The sequence below is a fragment of the Parasteatoda tepidariorum genome, chromosome 9 (assembly GCF_043381705.1).
Source record: "Parasteatoda tepidariorum isolate YZ-2023 chromosome 9, CAS_Ptep_4.0, whole genome shotgun sequence".
Lineage (NCBI taxonomy): Eukaryota > Metazoa > Arthropoda > Arachnida > Araneae > Theridiidae > Parasteatoda > Parasteatoda tepidariorum.
Window position 1 is genome coordinate 27,747,354 of NC_092212.1, and position 23,339 is coordinate 27,770,692.

Genomic DNA, 23,339 nt, shown 5'->3' on the forward strand with positions numbered 1-23,339 from the left:
TGGAAATCCGAGTATTAAATCAGTTTCTAAAAAATCAAGCTGAAATAACTAAATTAGGCATTGCATATCTTACTCTTGTACAAACTTTTAATCCAATGGAATCTTGGTAAAGTGGATACCTTTGGGACAGAGAAATATGTTCGTTAATGGAAAGTTTCGACGTAGGTATAAAAACATACAAATTCAGAAGCTATACCATTGAAATTCAGAATACTGAAAATTACTTAAACTATACATGATAGTTAAATGCATTCGAAATAGGGAATAACATTGATATTTATTTCAAGTTAATAAAATCATAATGAGTAAAAGTAATAAATAACAGCAAAAAATACGATGTATAGTACTCTTATAATAAATTTGCTTTGAGAAAATGAGTAAATGCAGTAATATGATTTTATTATTCGGGTTTGCTGATGATTTAATATTTCTCTGTAAGTATAATTAAGAAGCAGTTGAAAATAAAACTTTAAAAAAACATAAATATTTTTTAATAAACGGCACATTAATCATTCTACTACGATAACTAATTTGAAGATTAATTTCTCAGTATCTAAAAACCCACATTAAAGGGCCACACTAATTGTTTTAGCAAAAATATAAACAAAAGGCATTTTTTCGGAGGGTAGTTTTTATTTTAAAAACAAAAGTAGAGCCTTTTTTTGCATAATTAAACTCATTATCTTAAAAAACTCTTTTATAAATATTTTATTACAATCTCAGTCTAAGCTTATTTACATTTGTATCAAAAAGAAGCATACATGAATAAAATTAGCCATTGGTAACTTTAAACTAAAATTTTTACTTTAAAGCTTATTTCTTTCCCTTTTGCTTTCTCTTTTTTCCGACGAATCTGGTAAAATTCTCTTATCATCGAGCTAACCCATGGGAGGTTTTCGTTTTTTTTTTCTTCGTGTGAAGTAAACACGCGTTAGTTTCAAAGAATTTTTTTTTTTTTACATGAAAGCAATTTTACCTCAGATATGTTGTTTGATCTTGGAGATTTTTCGGGGACAGAGATGGAATCGTAACATACAATGGTCATAGGAATACCATTGTATGTTACGATTCCATCTCTGTTAGCAAGGTTAGCATATATTGTAGTCATTGTAAGAACAGCAAAGCCGCTGTATGAATCTTTTGTTAAACACAGGTTTTAATATAAAATTTCTCACCGAGTATCGAAAAGTTTAAGAGATTTTACTGAGGTAAATCTTAATGCACATTAACTAGTCTATAATTATCGAAGGATAAAAAATTGAACAGTGATAGTGAAAGCATTTTTGATTTAATTTATTGTCATTTTATTCAAATCTATATATATATTTCTCTTGAACGGCACCAAAAAAAAAGCCTCACTACAACTCCCCGAATGACAATGTTAGAAAATCGACTAATGATTGCTGCTAAAAATGTCACATGGCAAATCTAGATGAGGTGGCTCAACATATAGCGCTTTTAAAAACGGAAACGGAAATAACTAGAGAGAGCATTAGCATGTTGTTCAATTCAGCTGCTGCAATCTCATACTATTAAGCTAGGCAGAAGTGTGTAATCTTTGTCGATGGATCTCTATTTTAGTATTTTGTCGAAAGCGCTTTTTTTCACGAATTTATATAGACTAAACCAGTTTTTAGTCATGGACAACTTAATGTTGGCCTCTCTAGGGTTAGATCATTTGACAGCCTAACAATGATAGCTCCAAGTCCAGAAATTTATAATTGTGTGTTTAAGGAAGTTCTTAATCTTTAATAGTAATTATTTTTTTGCTATTATTTTGTTGCTAAGCCCTTAATCTTTCTCAGTATTTGTTCGCATTTAGTATTTATTGCAAATTAATGTTTAGTTTCTGCAAGTTTTTCTTTTGTATGTCAAACTTCTAAGACTTATACTTACGTTTTTAACAAAGTTGTGAATCGTTCATGGTTATTATTTTTTAAAAACATAACGTTTTGTTTATGCAGGTTTTTCCATTGCAATTCACTTATTTCAATTTTTAATAGACTTAATTATAACCAAAATTTTAACATTTTTGAAGAGATATCAGTTTTAGAAATTTTATCTTAAGATTTTATACTATAGCACATTTCTAATAGGTTTAACGAATTACATGTCATTTATTTGAATTCAAATTTATTTTAATGACTTAGTATTTACTAAAAAGATGTAATTTTTTTTTAAAAAAAAAGTTGTTATATGGATTTGAATGATTGTTTTGAATTCTTAGAATTTTGTGCATTTGCAATGTACCTAAGTTAGTAGCGAGCGAAGCGAGCTTGGTTTACGAAGCAAACAATATAAGATTTCGTAGCAATTTTCGGGGGTTGGAGAGCGTTAGCGAGCAGGGGGCGCAGCCCACTAGTATTTTTAAAATATCCGACGCTTAACAGAAGCTACATTATGTTACTGAAAATTTAAGCGAATCAAATGATATTATAATGTTTCAATATTATTATAATGTTTACTATTAGAGGATGTTTCCACATCTTAAGTCTTGCGTTAATCACTCTACATCCGAACAGTCATCCCAAATTTCTTTTAGAAACTTTTTTTTAAAAAACTAGTTTTAAAAAAATCTAAAAATAAAATGCTTATTTTCATCTATGTAGTCACGCAAGAAATTTACATAAAACGATATTTTGTAAAATATTTTCTCGATAGCAAATTAAATAATTTTCATATTGTTTTCCATTAATGTTCACGGCTTCAATTTTGCTCAGGTAAGAATGACATCGCTTCTAAGCTCTTCCAGTCTTTAAAATTGCGTCAAAAGAAATTTTTAATTTTCTATATATTTAAAATTTTTTTTTTGTTTTTCTTGTTTCGGGTCTGAAATGAAAAATTAAAATTCACAGCATATTTTTATTTAAATTCGAAGATAATATCTGCAATAGATTCACGGAAGTCCAAATTTAAAATTTTCAAGGGGGATGGCAAAAAAGTGGATTTCTCAAAGGAAAAGATCGTCCTAAGTAAAAAATGAGACGGTTCTCATTGAAGGAAAAGATCTGAACTATATGATACAAAAAAAAATTAAATTCTATAAGAAATTTATATTAATTGAAATTTAATTTTATTTAAAACTTTATTAAAAAAAATCGAGCATCGAGTTTCGTAATTTGTTAGCAAATGTTCTCATTTAACTTCGTGTTGATTGTCGTATTTTTAGTTCCTACGATATACCCACCATCCGATATGCAGACCTACTCACACATGGAAATTCATTAATTTATTATATGTAGAGGAGATTGGGGTGGAACCGAGTAGTGGGGTAAATCAGGTACCTAAATTTTACCCAAATTAGTTCTTTTTTCAAGAAGAAGGGCCTACCATATTGGCACGTGTTGTTGTTGTTGATTGATTCAACACATCTGTGTGGATTTGTTTTACCATGTCAACTCTCCACGCCCCTGATATTGCTAACTAAGAGATTAAGATTTTGGGAGAAGATTTGAGTTTTTTATTTTTATTTTATAACCGTCGTTGAACAGTCGACCCAATTTTTTGGGTTTACGACTACTAATGTTCAACTCCGTAGTCTTGTAACTTTGAACCCAATTCAGAAGACAAGGGAACTGCAGGATCGAGTATTTGGAGAAACTTGCCTTCGTTAAGGACAAAGCTAAGCCGCATTTGCGTTACATGGAGAGGAAGACCTCGAAAACCTCCCACGGTTAGCCTGACGGAGAGGGGACTCTAACCCATGATCCATCTACTACTGAGGAGATTTCACGTCAGCACTGCGGTCGGTGCAAGCCGGATGCGGAATTCGTATCGACTGGGAACCCGGTTCGCCGAATTGGAAGGGGAACGCTCTATCCCCTGAGTCATAGCTGCTCAAGATTTGAGTTAAATAAGGAATAAATAAATTTTGAGTTTGTTCCTGACTAAATGTGCTATTATTATTTATTCTTATTTTTATGTTTATCCTATAAGTCTGGAAGAGTTTATGTAAATTAGCTTTAAAACAATAGTTTATTTATATGTATACATATTCTTTCAAATGTACATTACATAAAATATATCAATTAGTGACATGTATCTTATTGAGTAACAGGAAAAATGATTTTAATAAATGCTTTTACATTTTTTAATCTTAGTTTTTTTCTCAAAATTAAGATTTAACAAATTTTGTAGACAATTTTAAATGTAATTCATAAAAAATATTATATTTTTTCTTGTCTTTTACCGTGCGTAATTTTTTTAATTATTGAACAATTTCTGCTCAGAATATTATACTAATAATTTTCTAGATGAAGCTCTACTTTGGGATATTTTTTTAACAAATCTTATAAGAAAGATTGTCATCAATAAAATTTATATGTTTAAGATTTGAAAATACTTTACTTTTTTTATAATAATCAATAACAACAAAAAACCATATTTATTTTTGAAAGTAATAAATACTATTTTAAAGTTTTACAATCTTAAGGATCGAAACACTTTGTTAAATTATTTATAATTTATTTATTATTATTACTTTATAATTATTACTTAGCTAAACTATTTAGTCCCATTTTTATATTATATGCATCGTTTATTTGTAAATAGTTGCAGTCTTTACGTTTGTATTATTTCCACTTGGAATTTAAATGTATATCATACGATACTGTAAGAATTCCTTAGATCATATTTTAAAATAGCTATTTTATGACTGTGCCAATAAAATTATAATTTCTTTATTTGTCTCTTTTCTGTCGTGATCCAATATTTTTATTATCTCGTATTCGTTTCCATATTAAAATCTATAATTTCTTATTTTCAAATGCATAAGTAAATAAATACTATTTGATTACATATTAGAAAATAATAAATTATACGCTTAAGTGAGGTTTATTATTTTGATATTATAAATAGTTATGAATCAAGATTTAAAATTGAAAGAAAAAAATTTCTTATTTCATTTTCTATTGTGAAATACACATAAAATTGCTTCATGAAAAGCATCAAACAGTCCTACAAGTTCATGTTATTGAGTTATAACGTGATAAATAACATTGATTTATTCTAATAAAAAGCTAAAAATTCAATACTTAAAAATATTTTAGTGCTATTAAAATAGCTAAAGTAAAAATATTTCACGTCGCTCAAAAGTTTGAACTATTTATTATAGTCTCTTTAAATACAAATCTGATTGGTTCGCTTACACTTTCGAGGATGACGTTACAAACCTTCTGAGAGGCAGTGACTCTCGGTGGCTACTGCTGGCAACATGTAGATGATACTGAAGTCAGCTTCCAATTAAAAGGAAGAAGTTAGTGAGTTTGGATTGGTCGTTGGGTCGTTATGTTCTATTTCAAATATGATGTTGAAATTAATGGTTCAGCTATAAAATGGCGAATTCGCTTTCTCAGTATATATTCACTTGGTTAGTCTTTAGTTAAGTTACTTTAAACTAGTCTGGGTTAGTTTCATGTGTTTGTGTAAGCTTTCAGACGTGTATCCATATGCGTTCAGCATACATAGTAGAAATTCCTTGGATGCCAACTGCTCCGATGTCTGCAAAAGTTTTTATGAAGTGGCAGGGTAATAAAAACTAAAATGTATAGATATAAAGTTATTTTTGTCAACGCTCTGAAAGGCTGCCGCCAAATATCTGATGCAAAGTGGAGTTCGCGTGAACTTTTCAATTGGTTAAGCGTAGTTCAAGAAAGAAGCGTAGTAGAAGAGGATCATTTGCATCGCCTATCGCTTGCAGTGTTATAAATAAAAACAAGAGTAACAATTAAAATAGAGAAGGATTATTTAAATTTTCTGATAAAATAGCATCGCTAGTAAAAAAGTGAGCGAGGGGTCAAATGTTGGAATCTTCAATTAGCATTTATGTTTTAAAAATATAGTTATAATTTGATGCTGAGAAATTTTGGGCTTTTTAATAAAATTGTGGGACATTCGTTTTTCTGTGAGGGTCTTTAATTTAAAATCTCTCCGTATGTCCCTATTTTGAATAAAATATGGTACACCACACATCTATCTAAGAAGTTTATTTTAGAAAACATTAAGTTTCTTAACATTTGCTCTATAATTGCATAAATAATTATAGGTGTGAGGTAAGTGAGATAAATATAGCGTTTGTTTTTAAGTGACATTTCAGAATAGGGACCTAATAGACAGCTTAATTTATTGTATATTTCAGTAGCCTTGGCAATAATTTTATTAACATGATCCATTCCGGTTCAGGTTATTATTCAGTGTAAGGCCCAGATAAGCGGCCTTATCAACAATAGAAATATGATTTCTAAAAAAGAGTTAAGGTATTATTAATTGTACGTCATCTAGGTTTTTTAATAATGAGTAAATTTGATTTTTGGGAATTAATTTCGACCTTCCAGCTAGAGCACCAAGTTTTGATTTCGTGTATTTTTGTCTGTAGTTTATTAGTGGTGCTAGTAACAGATCTGAATTTGACTATAAAACCCGTATCATCTGCAAAATAAGCAGTCAGGCTGATATAGTCATCTCTATCGACAGGAAAATCATAAGTGTAAATAATGTATAAAATTGGGCCGAGTATATTGTCCTGGAATACCTAAGCTCTTCTTATTCTATTGGTTGAGAGAATATCATTTATTTTAATTTTAAAGGACCTGCTTTTTTAAATAGTTGCTTATGATAAAAATTTAGTATGTTGGAAAAATTTAAATTTATTAATTTATTTATAAGACCGTCATGCCAAACTCGGTCAAAGGCTTTAGTTGCATCTAACATTAGGAAGGCCGAAATTTGTTTAATTCCCCTGCTCAATGAATTCTATTATTCGCGTAAGTTGTGTCGAGTCAACGCCTCCTATAACTGAAAGCCTCCACACGGTTTCTTTTCTTATCGGTAATCCGATCAGATCACTATGTAGGTAAACCAATTTACGAAAGAGCCATTTAATAGAAAATCTAGTAAAAATTAGAAAGGGGTAGCAAATATATGTCTAAAAATTTGTTTAATTTATGAGTGTAATTGGTTTGACTTATTTACTTGTCAACCACTATAGATTCAATTCTCAAATATATATGATAAATTTCTCTTATTTACTATTAAAATAGAAATTGGGTTCATGCTCACAACTGGTTCACTTTTTAAATAGTCTGCGCAGACTACTTCTACAAAAGCGTGTGGGGGCTTTCTAATGTAGGAGGATATGATCGACCCCCTTCAAAAGCAATTTTGTTCATCGGAAAGAATGCGTAGATGGAATTTAAGTTTGCTGCAGATGATATGGTCAAATATTTTAATAAGTTTTGGTAATAGACTAATAGGCCTGTGACTGTGTGGCTTAACTGGATCTGGAAAGAGCATAATGGTAGCTTCATTCATAAAGTAATGTGATTACTAACCATTAAGATACAAATTTTTTTAATTTCATAGTGGTGTGGTAATTGTTCATGGCTTCTCAGAGGCGATATTGGAATGCAAAAAGGGTTTAAAAATAAATCCTGTAGAATTTTTTTTTTACTTAAAGCGAAGCAAAACACCATCGTATCAGTTAAAAGTAGTTCGACCAGGAGAAAAAAAAGGCGTTTTAACCGGGGGAAAAAATCCATTTCTAAAATTATTTTTCTGTTTGTTTCTAGAAGGAGTAAAATATCTGTGTTTCTTAATCGATTCCATAAATCGATAAAAATCAAAACTATTTCATAGCTGGTCATATATATAACTCCTTTTACAAATAAGATAAAAATTATTTTACTATCGGTTTTTATCTCATTTTCAGATACGGCTCCCTTTCGCAGTTTTTCTTGTGGTAGTAAGTCAATAGTATTGATAACAAGTTGAATCTGATATAAATTCAGATTATCTTTCTGCAAAATATTTTATGAAGAGGTAGAAAATTAAATACTAAATCTTACAAACTTTTATCAACACTTTTAAAAGATTAATCTTAGAAAACTGGGGTAAAGTAATATTTATTATACAATGAAGGTATATATATTATATTTGACTATTTATAGGTGGTGGTGGGCAAAATGACTTCTAATCAAACTTACTAAAATAAGAATCATATATCAAAACACAAAATTCACTACCACTAGAAAAAAACTTTTCACAAAGAGAAGCAAGTAGGCACCTCTCTTATAGTATAGATAGCAGTATATAGATTAATTTCTTACATTAGTGCTAATTGTGGTGTTTTCAGGTTTTATTTATCCCCCCCCCCCTTTCACAGACGAAACCCTACTTCAATTAAAAAAACGAAAGAAGATCATAAAAAAACGTTATGCTATTTCAGTCTCGAAATTTCCAAATCAAATTTTATTTCAAATATTAAAACTTGAACATTTTCAGTGCCTTATAGTATCACTTAATAAAGTGGATTGATAATTTCAAATCAAACATTATCATTCAGCAATTTTTCTCCAAGAATGGAAAAGAACAATTCTGATTTAAATTTAGGAATTTTCTGCATGTTATCATGTAAAATGTTCAATAATTTATCTCTGTTTCCCCTCATTAGTGCTTTTCGTACTGCAGAATACAAGTCAAAAAGATCGATATCTTCATCAGCAGTTTCCATAAGTGAATCGAAAATTTCAACAATATTAAGAGCGCCAGCTCGAGCTTCAAGTAGTGTCATAACGTTATCTTTCTTGAAGTTCAATTTATTGTCGGTGATTTTTCTTAGTAATAAATCAACTAAAAGCATTGTACCATTTATATCCATATTTTTTATTGCATGAGGCTCGTAAATGTTAGAGCCATCAGAGTGATTTGGAATTGCTTTGAAAGAACTTTTTATATCGTCATTCATATTAAATTTCAATCCACTGTTTAACTTATTTTCCGCTTGAAAAGTTTTCATTGGAAAATTATCAATATCGTTATTAGACAATAAATTTGCTCCTTCTGAATTCAGTTCATCAGTTTTCAAAATTGAATCTACGTTACGTTTCAAAAGCAAATAACTTTTTGGGGTCAAGCATTTCGGTTTGACACCCTGCTTTTGAATAGTGTCATACGCAGTTTCACCGATGCTGTTTTTTATCGTAACATCAGCGCCTTTACTACAAAGAAAATTTATAGCTTCTAAATCATTGTAGTTTGCAGCCACGTGCAATGCAGTATTCCCATCTGTGTCTTGCGCGTTAATGTTTATTTTATTTTGCTCTACGAGAAATTTTAAAACATTTTTTCCATTTGTAACAGCTTCATGTAAAAGTGTACCACCGGATTGAGTTTTGACATCAACCTTCGCCCCTTGTTCCACTATATATTCTAACATTCTAAGTTGTCTTCGAATGACGACGAGAGTAATAAGAAACATACCACGAAAATCAGAATTGACATCAACGCCTTTCTCAACTAGATATTTTACGATGTTTAAACGATTACTATCGGCTGCTGAAAGGATTGGAGGTAAAACTCCAGGTTCTCCATTGGCATCCATTTGTACCTCCTCAACTAAATATTTAACAATGTCTAAGTATCCAGCTCCAGCTGCTGTTTGTACAGGATTACAAACGTAATTTTTCAGTTGTCCAACTAGATACTTAACGACTTCCATCTTACCAAAGTTGAGAGCATCGCAAACTGCCCAATAGGCAACTTTCTGAAGTCCTTTACCTTGTTGGGGTCTCCAGTTATCATTAGAGTTGATATCGATCTTATTGTTTTCAACGGAATACTTAACAATGTTAGTGTGTCCATTCTGAACAGCGAGATAGAAAAAAGAGTTACCTTCAGAGTCCCTGATGCGGACATCAGCACCAAGTTCTAAAAGGCTTTTCACTGCTTCTAGATGTCCTGAAGTTGCAGCCACGTGCAAAGGTGTTAGACCTTCCTTCGTTTTTGCATCAATATTTGAACCCTTCTTGTGCAATATTTGAATAACATCGCTCATACCACGGAAAGCTGCTGCATGGAGTGGAGTTAATCCATCATCTGTAGTTTTATCAACGATCGCGTCTTTGCTTAACAAGTCCAAAGCTATAATTGTCAGACCCTTTACAATTGCCAAATGAAGTGGCGTAACGTTCCCATCAGTTAACAAGTTAACGTCTACATCTTTTGCTTTTAAAAGCTCAATGGCAGCATCATTATGCTTAAAAAATATCGCGTAATGCAAAGGTGACCATTTGTTTTCAATTGCTTTTACATTGACATCGATTCCTTTGGTATTGACTAACAAACGAACCATGTTTGAATATCCTACCATGCATGCGAAATGAAGAGCGGTCATATTGTTTTTATCTCCAGCATTCACTTCCACTTTAGTACTCTTCAGTAATGATTCAACGACTACCTTATCATTTTTCATTACTGCAAGGTGAAAAGGAGTAAGTCCAGCATTGGATTTAGCATTCATATCAATTTCAGGTCTAGCGAACAAAGCTTCGACTACTTTATAACCACCTATGACAGCTGTATGCAAAGGAGTAAACCCATCGACATTCTTTTCATTTACATTGAGCTTTCTATGAAACAATAGTTTGCTAACTGTTTTTTCATAACCTTTTCGAGTCACCATATGCAGTGGTGTTAGTTGTAGAGAAACTGTTTTGGCATTTATATCCGACCCAGCGTCTACTAACAATTGAACAAAATCATCTCGCCCTGCGTCGGCAGCTAAGTGTAGGGGACTGTAACCATATGAGTCAGTAACATTAACATTCGGATCATTAGCTCCTAATATGAAACGTAATGTTAATACGGCATTCCCGTGTTGCGCTGCGGCGTGTATAGCTTTCCTGCCCTTCTCAAAATCAGTTTCAATGTCTGCTCCATTTCGTATCAACTCTGCCATATCATCTTGAACAGATTGCTCGTTAACACTTCCGGCAGCGTCATATAAATCCCTATTGATGTCCCTGAATTCAGTAGTGTAGGGATCAACAACACCAACAAGTTTTGGTTTTTCACTGTTCAACCTTCTAAAAACCAATCTTGTTCTTCTATTTGGATCCACTGATAATTTCAAGAAAGGGCTGGCCTTCTCTTGCACTGTAAAAGACTCCGTCCAATCACTGACTTTAGAATATTTACCATCTTGTACGTACTGCAAAGCATACTTCACTTTGGTTCCTGTCTTCCAGTCTCCTATAGGAACATACACTTGTGATAAAGTAAATGAAATTTCAATGGTGTTTTCAGGGACCTGTTCTATTATAGGTAAAATCATGTTCTTAATATTAGTTTTCATAACATTTAAAGAATCAATCCGTTGACTTATGTCCTCATTCGTATTTTTATCAAAATTGCTTTTAAATACTGTATCAAAAGTTTTAATAACCTTATCAATCAAACCTTTTTTGCTAGCAGTGCCAATAAAAGTAAATTTAAATCCATTAAATGTAGTTTTTATCAAATTGAAATAGTCATTAAAACTTTTCAAGTTGTATCTCTCATAAGAATCATTTGCTAGGTAAGCGTATTTCTCAATTAAGAAATACATTACCTCAACGTATGCTTGAGTACCATAAAGCAAAGCATACAAAGCAGTAAATGCTATTTTATCTTCTCGATCGTCGGGAATGGCATAGTTTTGCTCCAGAATTTCGAAAATGGCTGTTTGTAAACTATCCCCTGTCGGCGTTCGTGACTTCTTCAAGTAATCCAATAATTCTGATTCTTTTAGGTCAGAAACATAATCGTCTTTCTCTAAACTTTGAATTCTTTCTTTCTCGCTCTCAAAGTATTCTACAAAGTTCTTTATCTTCAGTACAACTTTTTCAATTTTTGAATTCTCGATGGAATCTATGACTCTTTTAAATCCTTCTTTCATTTCCTGCCTTGTTCTCTCTACAGTGTACAGCGTTTTGCCCACCAGTTCAGAAACCATGTTTAACGCGCTAGTGATTTGATCAAGTTTTCTTTCCATTTCGCTGAATTTTTTGTCCATTATCTCTTTGATTTCATCGAAATTTATATCATCACATTCCATAACAGCACGAGTAATATCTATACCGGCTTTTGCAGTATGGCTTGCTATAGCAGTTCCTGCGGTAAAAATACCTGTTACTTCGCCAATCACTGGTATGGAATTTACATCACCCGCAACGTTAGCTGCAAGTTCGGCTGTTATCGATCCAATTTCCAATCCTTTGCATATTTGTTTCTTGGTAAGTTCTCGCTTCACCTTCTTCGAAAGTGACTGCGTTTTACCATTTGAAAGCAACATTTTTTGTTTAAGACCCATGTTGTTTCGAAAATAGTCTACCATAAAAGATGTACTATTTGAAAATTATCAAACAGTGTGTAACTAAAAAAGTTCTTTTGTAAATGGTGAAGTTGCTTAAAAATCTTGTGCTTTTATTATTTCTGACCATCTGTCGTTCGATTCTTTCTAGTCTTTTCTTTCTTCCAAAGAACATTTTTTGACGAATTAACATTATGTGACAGCTCAAATGCTACCCTGTCATTTTTTCTTACAATAAACTATGACCTTTATCCATAATTTTGAAACAATAAAGCATTTATCATTCATACGTCAATAACGTTTCATAGAAGCTATCAAAAACAACTTGCAAAACAGTAATTCTTTAAATGCATTTTTCATATAGGATATAAAACACCTGAAAGTTTTTAAAACATGTTTGAAGCGAAAAAAAGCTACGCACTTGATTTTCTGAAGTACTTGTTATAAGAAAAATCAAAAGTTGTGCAACTATGTATAACAAACACAATTCATACAGTGCGGAAAATATCGTATGGTATTAAATTTATAGAAGCTTCTTCTTTCGAATGAAAAACTCAAAAATCAAGATTTTTATTTCGAATTATTTTAACCTTTAGTATAATCACAATCTTTTTTAACTATCACATTTAATCAAAAACTTTATGTCGCAGCTTCTTTTAATTTCGCCCCATTAGGTTGGGAATTGCTGTTCTTAATAATAATAAATACAAAACAGTCATAAACTAAACTACCAATTTTATATAAATGTTTTTATTAATATTATTTTAAAATGAGTGAGTTATTAATCCATCACTTGAAATCGTGATCTAGTTGTTAATCAATTTTATTCTAACAAAAGCTTAGCTCATCCTTCTGCGTTTGCAGTCTGATGATCGAGCTTGTCTTGTAATTGAAATAACTCAAAGACGTCAAGCATATTTTGAAAAGTGGGTTTCTTAAGTTAAGTTGAGAAAGTGATAATGCATTGATAACTACATTATATAAATGATATTGTAAGTAGATACTGGATATCAAAAAAAAAATTCAATAATCTTTTATCAAAAACTTATTACAAGTTTTTAATTTGGCTGTTTTCTTTCAAGTCTGGTACTTAAATAAATAGGACTCCAATGGGTTAAACGGATTTTTTTTAAATTTATTTTAATATATTTTATAATCGCAATCATTTTTATTTTAACGAATTTAACTTAAAAAACGAAGTGCTGTATTTTATTATTAATTCAATTTATATAGGTAATTAAAAAATTCCGCGAAGTAGCGTGGGACATTCAAGAATTTAGAGCATTGCTGACGAAGACAGCAATCCGAAGATAATCTGTGAAATCTAACTAATATTAAAAGGACTCATCGCCAAAAAAATAATCAACTTGTAATTAAAACTATTTGAACTGAAATTGAAAATTTATTGTATAAGAATTATGTGTTAAGTTTCTCATAACTCTTATTACTTTTAAAATTTTTTAATTATTCTGACCTAATTAAACTTTTAAAATTGCTGACTAAATTTTTCGCTTTTGCATGAATTTACTACTCTTGCTCCGATTTCATGAATTTACTAGTTCTGCTATAAGGGTCTTTTGACACCCAACACACCATTCCAGTTTTATTGTACCTGTGATTTTGGTCTTAATTTTCCCTTGTATTGCATTTTTACGATTTCCTCAACTTTTGTTTTGGGTGTTATTCTGTGCATAAATACATGACGAAATTATAATCTCTGTACTCGTACTTAAGAGTTCTTTGACTCAGCTGTTTTTATTTATTGTATACAGTGCAGCTTTGAAGAGAACTCCGCCAGACTATAAGTCTAGGGCTGTCTGCTGCTACGGTAACAAGGAAGAGCACATTTCTAATGGGGGTGGAATGGAGATATGAAGGTGTCGATTGGTTTACTTAAGCTGACCTATGCAAAGATCAAGACAAAACTATTCACCTAACACTCCTATTCGAAGTGACTTTCTCTCGTAACCATGGTAACCGCCGCGAATGGAAACTGATGTCTGGAGGAGTTCGCCTGAAAGCCGCATAGTATCTTGAATTTGTTTGAAGACTGTTGCCATCCAGTATGCAAATCTTAACGGTATAATAAATGCCACGGGGGTACTTCACCGGGTCCCTCGGCCAGCACTCTCCAGCGCGGGCCTGAGCTGCGTCTCCTGAGGGAGGGTATACGAGATTTTCCCGTATATAATAATCCCTGGGGAGGGAAGAGTGCATTTTAATCCTTAAAACTATTTGTTAGATATAGCAACCACTTTAATTAAATGGTTACTACTTGCGTGAACGTGTTCAAGTGATTTGTTTTCTTGATCACAAATAATAATAGACGTATTAAAACTAAAGTTTAAAAATTAAAATAGTATTTATGCATTTTTTATTTTTATTTTATGTTGTGCTCTATTCAAATTGAATTAAAATTGTGTCGTAGGAACAAATCGTAAACTACTGTTGGTTTGATATAAACGATAACCATAGGCGTAGGTTCGGAGAGGGGGAATGAAGCCTCAAATAAAGCGATGAGTTCGATTTTTAGAAACTTTACTATTTAGTTTTTAGTTTTAAATTTAGCTTCATAAAAACGATACCAGTTTCAGCATTTATTATATATTGCTTAAAATACTTTTTTCTATTTAAAAAATATTGTATACGCCATCCTTCTCCTTAAATTTCTTAAACACAATGTCTAGGTCCATGAAAATTGAATTATATAATTTAAATTTTAGCACTGTTTAAAAACATACAATCGTTTTGCAGTAGTTTTTTATTCGTAGTTTATAGTTTCAATGGGGGAAAATATGTTAAAACAGCAAAATTAATTCAATGCATATCAGTTAACTAAAAACATTGAGCAATTGCCCAATGTTTTTAAAAAACTGGAATTATAGCAATAGTTTTTCTAGTTTCTCTCCGTTTACCGTCGCCATATAATCTCTGATAATAAGAAGTTTATTTAGTTTTAACTTCTTTCAAGAGGGTTTCTATGATCTTAAAAAGGAAACAGCAGCAGAGCAATTAGTTTTATTTTTTCAGTGCTCTTTGCTTTGGGGGTTCGGGATTTTTTTTTTTTTTTTTNTGGAATTATAGCAATAGTTTTTCTAGTTTCTCTCCGTTTACCGTCGCCATATAATCTCTGATAATAAGAAGTTTATTTAGTTTTAACTTCTTTCAAGAGGGTTTCTATGATCTTAAAAAGGAAACAGTTTTGACAGCAGAGCAATTAGTTTCATTTTTTCAGTGCTCTTTGTTTTGGGGAGTCGGGATTTTTTTTTTTTTTNTTTGGCCTCTGTTTTTTTCCCCCGTGATTCGCTTTTATCACCTCCTATTATTACCATTTCACATGAACCCGCGAAAGCCTTCAGACTCATACTGAGCAGCATCTAAGTCCAAGTAATGGGCACAATTGAAAATATAAAACTAACCGAAAATAGTATGATGAGAAATACAAATCTATTATTTAAAAAAGTATCAAATGACAATAACTTTCATTAGTTTCCTGTTAATGGCAATTTAAATTAAAATATCGTAGATATTTTGCTTATCGAAGTTCGCATTGGCGAAATGTGAGTTGTCTTTCTTATCAGAACGCTTGAACTAACAATTAATTTATTATAGGAAATTTGAGTTCCTTTATCTAACTTTAATTTGTTTATCTGACTAAATTGAATGTGTTATTATTTGTTGTGTCTAGCCCTCAGTTGTTAACAAAGCTAAATCAAGTCCATAACACCAGCAAGTCAAAGCATATCAAGCACGTAGAGTAGATCCACAAAAAGATCTCGAAAAAAACCTAGGCCGTCGAGCATTTGGTCGGGTGTTGCCTGACAGGCAGTACACTTAGAATTAGAGGTGGGAAAAAGTGCTACTTCTGCTACTGTGATTCAAGATCGATATAAAATTAATCGATGTTTTCTATCAAAAAATTCAATTAATCGTTATATTTTTTTAAAATTTGGTATAAATAAATCGATTAAATATTTTTAATAAATAATAGATATAATTAGTTTTCATTAAAGTCAATAGATATCATCAATATTTTACGTAATCGATTAAAACAAATAATCGTTATACTTAGTAGTCCTTTTTATTCTAAGTGTCGGGATAGTCGTTATCAACAATTTCAACCTTCATCGATAAAAAGAAATCGAGAATAACACGTAATAGAATTTCGCATTGCTTCAGATCTAGCAATCTTTCATACTCTGAAAATTAAATTGCTATTTTAGAGCACTTTCCTGTTTCCAAACGTCCAACATTAGAAATTCTTCTGTTTTGTTCTTATTTTTGGCCATTGCTCAATCCTACTTAAAACACACTTATCTTGTTAAAGCAGTCGCCAACCACCAATCACCATGTTCTGAGATACAGACAGCACCTATTTTTCTGTCTCGGTCCTACACCCCTCAGCCTTTCCCTGTATGTTATGGAGCTGAAGATTGTTTTACACGCACGAAAACTATCCGTATATAACTACAGATACGTAAAAGTACAGTCTCCTAGTACTATTAGCCACTATTTAAATTCAATTACTGTAAAGGCCTGTTTAGACGGTCCAATTTCTTGTACAGAGATTGATTGATATTGATGGAAACTTGTTTTGCTTTGAGCTTGGATCGTGTAAACAATCATCCAAGAACTTGGTCCAACTTCTTGGACGATAGTAGAGCATGGTCTACTTTACATCCAAGTTTTTTCTCCCTTAACCAATCAGCGTCTTAGGTTTTGTGACGTCAACAAGCAGGCAGCAAATTATGTCATTTTGTTCTCTGTTTTCATTCATTTTAGTCCAAATAAATTGATGTGTTGCGGTTTATTTGTGTTATTATGATTCTATTTGAATTTATTTAGTAATTTTAAGCTTTTGTAAGTATTATATTATAATGTTGAATATGAACAATGCGCATGCGCAAGTTTTTCTTTCAACGAATCAGTGACATACAAGAACTTGGACAGTGTCAACGAATCATCCAATTTCTTGGACAGAGAAATCCCTCCAATTTCTCGGATTCAAGAACTTTGACCGTGTAAACAGGCCTTAATACTTTAACTAAAATTTACAAATTCACGCTTTCTTGATATTCATCGATGCTATTTGATATTCCGTCATGTTAAATTTTAAGGTAGAAATCACATAAATCTCGGTGCGCTGCCGCGGAGAGGGATGTAGTAATAAATCGATGATGAGGAGTAGTGAGGAGGAATGGAGTAGGGAGGAAGAGGGGGTGCTCAACACCAGAAAATCGAGAGGGGGTTTGTGCGACATAGACAATCAAGAAATGTAGAGTGGCATGGTGCATAATTAAATGACAGTAAAATCATAAACAATATGAAATAAAATAATCGTGAAGATTATATTGATCGATATTATTAAAGAAGGTCTGGGTTAAATATAAAATATATGTATATAGTAATTACAACGCACGATAATCAACCCAAGTTGATTAAAATAAAATAAATATCAAGTATTATTAGAAGAAAATTATATCAAAAGATCAGAAAATTTAATGTGAAGTGGTAGTTAGATTATTTTACTTCTGTGAAAGATGAAAATACACAGTGCAATTTTTACTACTTTGGAAAAAAAGCTAATACAAATAAATACTATTTAACTCATAAAGAATATAAACATTTCAGTTTATAGATGAATGTCGGCAAAAATTACTTATTGAAAAATACTTATTTTTCATTACTTCTATTTGAAGCAGTATTTAAATACATGTACTGTTTTTTAAAAAATTATTAAAGAATAATATTAAAATAAATTATTAGCTTTACGTGAATCTAAAAACATTTTATTTTGTAAATTTCTATTTATATAAATTACCTAATGTTTTCCCTCATAAATTCTCTACAATACAATAAAGTCATGAAACTATAAAGAATTTAATTTCACAAAGGTAGCATTTATAAATATATCAACTCATACGGCATTTCTTTATCACTAATTTAAACGTATCCTCTCATGATATATATCCTCTCAATAGATATATTTATGTGATTGAATATCTACCACCTTAAATTAAAAAATTTATGTAATAGATTTATTTTTCTGATAAGTTCACAGGAAAATTCCATACTGTGTAGCATTTTTATTGAAGTATTTGCTAACCATTTTCAATGGTGGTTGGTAGGTACAATGAAAATTTAAAAAAAATATCTATATTTTTATTTGAAACTTTTAAAGTCTGGTAGCCTGATGAACAAGAACACGATAACCACCTGAGCTTAGAATATGTCGGGAAAATCTTTGCTATGTTTTACATGTCTATGATCTCAGATGACCACAGCGAAAACTAGAATTGACAGTCTGCTGCTGCACTGGAAAGACAGGGAACCAAAAGGGCGATTACTCTGAAATCAGAGGTGAGCAGGACGGACAGTGGGATTGCGTAGATTCATAAAGCGGGAATACACCTCTGAAAAATTCAGGAATGCATCAGAAAAAAAATGCAGTTATCATATCAAATGCAGAAACTCTAAATAAAATGCAACTCGTATTTTGAGAAATGCTTTAGGAGTGTAGGCGTTACTTCTAAAAGAATGGGGAAAAAATGCAGTTGAAAATGGGCGTTTCCAATCGTTACGATTTTCTTTAATTACAGTAGCGTACATAGGTGCGCCCCCTGCAAGATTTAAAAATGCATTCTATCCCAAACGCAACACAATTGTTTCTAAATTATAATATGAAACGAACTCAATAAAGTGACATTCGGGTATTTATAAAATAAATTAACTGAAATGTTATTTAATCAAAGTGAAAAAAATAAATATTTCATTGTGCAGTATAAATGGAAATTAAATCTTTTAATTAAAGAAATTGGATATTCTTCAAAATCATTTAAAATAAAACAAAAGCATAAAAGCTCAAAATAAGATTTAATATGCAGTTTTTTATATTTTTAACTCAAGGACACTGATATTTCGCGAATTATAATAGATTTCATGAATGTTAAATCATAAAACAGTTTTTTAAGCAACAAAAAAATAGAATTTAAAGCTCAGAAACAGTAAGCAGAATTTAAATTTCACGTTTTGTGGCATATTATAATAAAAATATTAACACGTTCACGCCGGGGTGAACCACCGGTGGGTCACGCTAGATTGTCTCATCTTGGAAGCGCACCGAAGTAAAAACTGGTAACAATAAATTTCATTTTTTAGTTTTTTTCCGGGAATAATAAAAATCCATAACTACCAATTGTTTTTAACGGATGAAATTTTTATATTGAATTGCTTCTTCGCCGTGATAAATTTCCCTTCAGTGAATTGTTATTGTTGAGAATCGAATAACTCCTCTCGAATATTATCTAATATTGAAATAGTTCTTCTACCAGTATTTTCACTTTTCCCGGCGTGAACGTGTTAAGACAAAAAAAAAATAAAATAAAAAACGCGGGTCAAAGGAGATAATTAAAATGACTGATTCGAAAGTCATATATAGCAGCGGATCAAAAATAAAAGTACTTTCGAAACCTTGTGGAAAAAGTAACAATAACAGTTAAAAGGACGATAAAAAAATCTCTTAGATTTTAGATAAAATCAGTGCAAAAAAAATGCCCAATTCGAGTTTCGTATTAATACATATTAAAAATATCAGGATTTTCAAAACCATGTAGAAATACGTATTGCTGAAAAGACTTCCGTTTTCATTTAAACCCACAGTTGCTTTCGTTTGAATTTTCGTGACTAAATCCCACAGTTTTAGATGGTACATGAACTATATGAGAACAAAGATAATTATTATAAATTATATCCTAATGTAGCTTAATAAAAAAAATGGTAAGCTAAACTTCAGTGCAATCTATCAAGAAAAAAGAAACACTTAAAAAATAATAATAATTGGAAAATTTGAGACATAAAACTCATCATAGGAAGAGAAGTTTATAAAATAATATTATTAAAATTGTAAAATCATCCAAAAGAAAAAAAATAGTGCGTGGAGTCCCTCCGCGCGGAAGAAGTTAAACTCCGCAACCTGCAACGTTAATTGTAGAAGAATCAGCAGTCGTAGAAGGATCACTAGTTCTATTCAACGACTCTTTTTAATGCTCCACTCGCTTCCGTGCTCTGCAATCACGATAATACTGTGCATTTTTCCCTCGTGGACCTCTTGAACCAGTGGAAGTGCTTGTGGTTGCCTGCTCGTCTCTCCCTGGAAAATGTATTTGTATTAATAATGTATGTGAATGCGTCATAATGTAATTTCAGAAGAGAAAACCTAACAATCAATTGATATTCACAAGAGACGTACCTTGACATAACCTTAAATCCGTCGCATTGTCCGTGGGATTGTTTTCACTCATTTTTTACAATTGTTATCCACTAAATTTGAAAATAAAAAATACTACCCTATTAAATTATATGTGTATCAAAACAAACTAAAAAAATATTTATAGAAAAACAATACTTTTATGACTTTTATTATTTTTATGCTAGTGAGAACCAAAACAATATGGAAATGAATGAGGGAAAACTGGATCCTACCACGTGATTTCCCGGCCAATAAAAATGTAGCGTTAAACGTTTAACGCAACCTTGTTGGAAGTCTCACTTCAATATGGTTTAAAATAACGTATTTTTATATTTTCTAATAATAATAACATATAATGATTTATATGGTACTCATTGAAACATTGTTAATAGTTGAGGGTTCTGAACATTAAAGATTTTTTAGTTCAGAAAAAAAGGGTTAGAATGAGTTATGGATGCCTGATATAACTTTGCAAAATGATGCGTTAGAAATACAAAATAATTTGTTCTTTCCTTTTTTTTAACCATCTTAATCTTAGTTTAAAGGTATATTTCGAATTATTTTCATGTTAAGAGATAAAAATGTTTCATAATTTTCTTTTATACTGAATAGTTTTAGATTTTAAAAATGTAGAAAGGCTTAAGTTATTTATTTTCTTATTCTAGCTTGAATTTAATGCAAGGATTTAACTTCAGCGTAGCTGTAGCTTTTTTAAAAAAAATTGTGATCCCAGCAAAACTTCTTTAAAAAAAAAATTAAGTTGAACGAAAAAGAAAGAAATTAATATATTCCAGTAGATTTTGTTTTAATTGCCTTAGTATATGTTATGAGAGTATTAAAATCAAGGTTATATGCATTTATTTAGTTTAACATAAAATTTTGTAAATACATACAAAAATAACTTTTCACCATAGAAAAATTTCTATTTACTCAAAGAATAAAAAATGGTAAGAAATGATATTAACATTAATGTACATTTAATAAATGATAAAAAACGTGAATTGGAATTTCTTTTCATTTCGCATAAGTTTTTTTTATTATTTAATTTAATTCTTTAGTTTTAGTGAAACAAAAATATCTAGCTTAATGATATTCGCTGAAATAATGAGACTAAATTAAATTACATTAATTGAAATTTTAAGCATAAAATTTGTTTTAGCGATACCGAAACCTTAACTTGAGATTTTTTCCATCTGTTTTAAGTAAATCTTTTTCATTAAAAATGTATAATGCATTAATTTTACTATTTTAGAATTCATCTGTGCAAGCACTAGCAAATAGTTTGCAGAAATACGGAGAAAAATCAACAATTATCAAATATGGTAAATGCTATTACTGCAGGAGGAGAAATTAAAATTTAAAAGTAAAAATAATTTTCTAACTTTAGCGAAATTCGTATTTACTCAAAGAATAATATTGAGAATAGTCATGAGCATAAATGCATAGTAAAAAAAAAAAAAGAAAGAAAAGAAACTGTACATGTAAATATTTATTAAAAAAGAAAATCCTCTAATTTTAGTAAAGAAAAAGGTAAAATTAAATTATATTGCCCAAATATTTAGCACATAGATTGTAACGATTATGGGTATATTTCAATGAACTTTAAGTAAACACTGACTTATTTTAATGCAATACCGAATAATAAAATCATCCACCCTATATCTAAATGTATACTATTTCTATGCAATCTACGATTGATTTTGATTAAGTACTTAGGCTCTAATGGAGCATATTACTTTATCTTAAAAATAAGTGTGATAAAATAATATTTTCTACGAACTTGAACACCACTGTTTTTAGCCGAAAAGAAGTGTTGATTTGCTGTGAAAGCTACATAGTCATTTCTACAGCTATTTTAGTTAAAAATAAACAGTTTGAAATTTTAAAAATCTTTTTTTCATTGAAAAAGGGTATAGAAATAGCATTAGAGGATGAAGACGGCACGTTTCCATTCAGCACATGCGACATCATAACCAATTTAAATGTTTAATAATTAACTAAATACACATTTGGGGGGGGGGGGAAAAACAATCAGATTTTCGGATTCCGGAGAGAATTTTCAATAAGTTAGGACTGAAATTTTTTTTAAAAAAAATAAGAGATTGTCCATTGTAATCAGGGTTTGAAAAAACCCGGGGATTTTTGAATCCCCCCCGGGTTTTATTGAAAACCCCCGGGGAAAATTGGGGTTTATTTGAAAAAACCCGGGGAAAATTGGTTTTTTTCTTTTAGTACTCATAAACTACTTACTGTGAAAATATTTTTTTGTATTAAATAGTGATGTATAAGCTTAAAAATAGAAATAAATCCAAAAAAATTTATATAAAATATATATATTATAATTAAAATAAGTTTAAAGAATGAACTATCACTAATACATGTTTGAATTGTTATTCTTAAATACATAACGTTTCACAATTTTTAACTGAAGCATTATAAAATATAAATGCAACAGTAATATAAAAGGAACAAGTTTATTAATCTTTTTGTTTTCGTTTGTAGTTTATGTATATATATATATATTACAAATTTATGATCAGTAAAAACTAAAATTTCATCCGACTTATACCTTTAATAAAATTAAACTGGAATACATATTTAATGGTCTTCCATGTTTTTATAATACGGTTAATAAAAAGTGAAATTAAAATTGCATATAATTATAAAGAGTATCAGTTACTTGTTTCATTTATTAAATGTTTAACCTTAGAAAAAAGACTGCATTTTTAGATAAATTTTAACTTAAAAATTTTAAAAAACAAATTAATTAAAAAATTACAAAAAAGCATGTATAAAAAGTTTTAGCTTTTTCTAAAACCAGAAAATAAAACTTTGAATTTTTTAATTGTTGTTTAATGTATCGCTTAATAGAAAATGTTTTTTAATTTGTTTTCAATATTTATAAACATGATTAAAAGAAACAAAATAAATTATATTAAAATAAAATCTTGAAAATAATAGTTAAAA

The 23,339-nt window shown here is 30.4% G+C and overlaps 1 protein-coding gene across 1 annotated transcript; it reads right to left on the reverse strand.

The window, feature by feature from the left end:
* Positions 1 to 8,225: 8,225 nt before the first annotated feature.
* Positions 8,226 to 12,206, reverse strand: LOC139426410 (alpha-latrotoxin-Lt1a-like). The gene has a single exon (XM_071185208.1). It carries the CDS (start codon positions 12,146 to 12,148, stop codon positions 8,321 to 8,323), a length of 3,828 nt encoding a protein of 1,275 aa, XP_071041309.1. The 5' UTR covers positions 12,149 to 12,206; the 3' UTR covers positions 8,226 to 8,320.
* Between the last annotated feature and the right edge of the window lie 11,133 nt (positions 12,207 to 23,339).

Coding starts and splice junctions, on each gene's coding strand:
- LOC139426410 (XM_071185208.1), bottom strand. CDS start 12,148: ATGGTAGACTATTTTCGAAACAACATGGGTCTTAAACAAAAAATGTTG.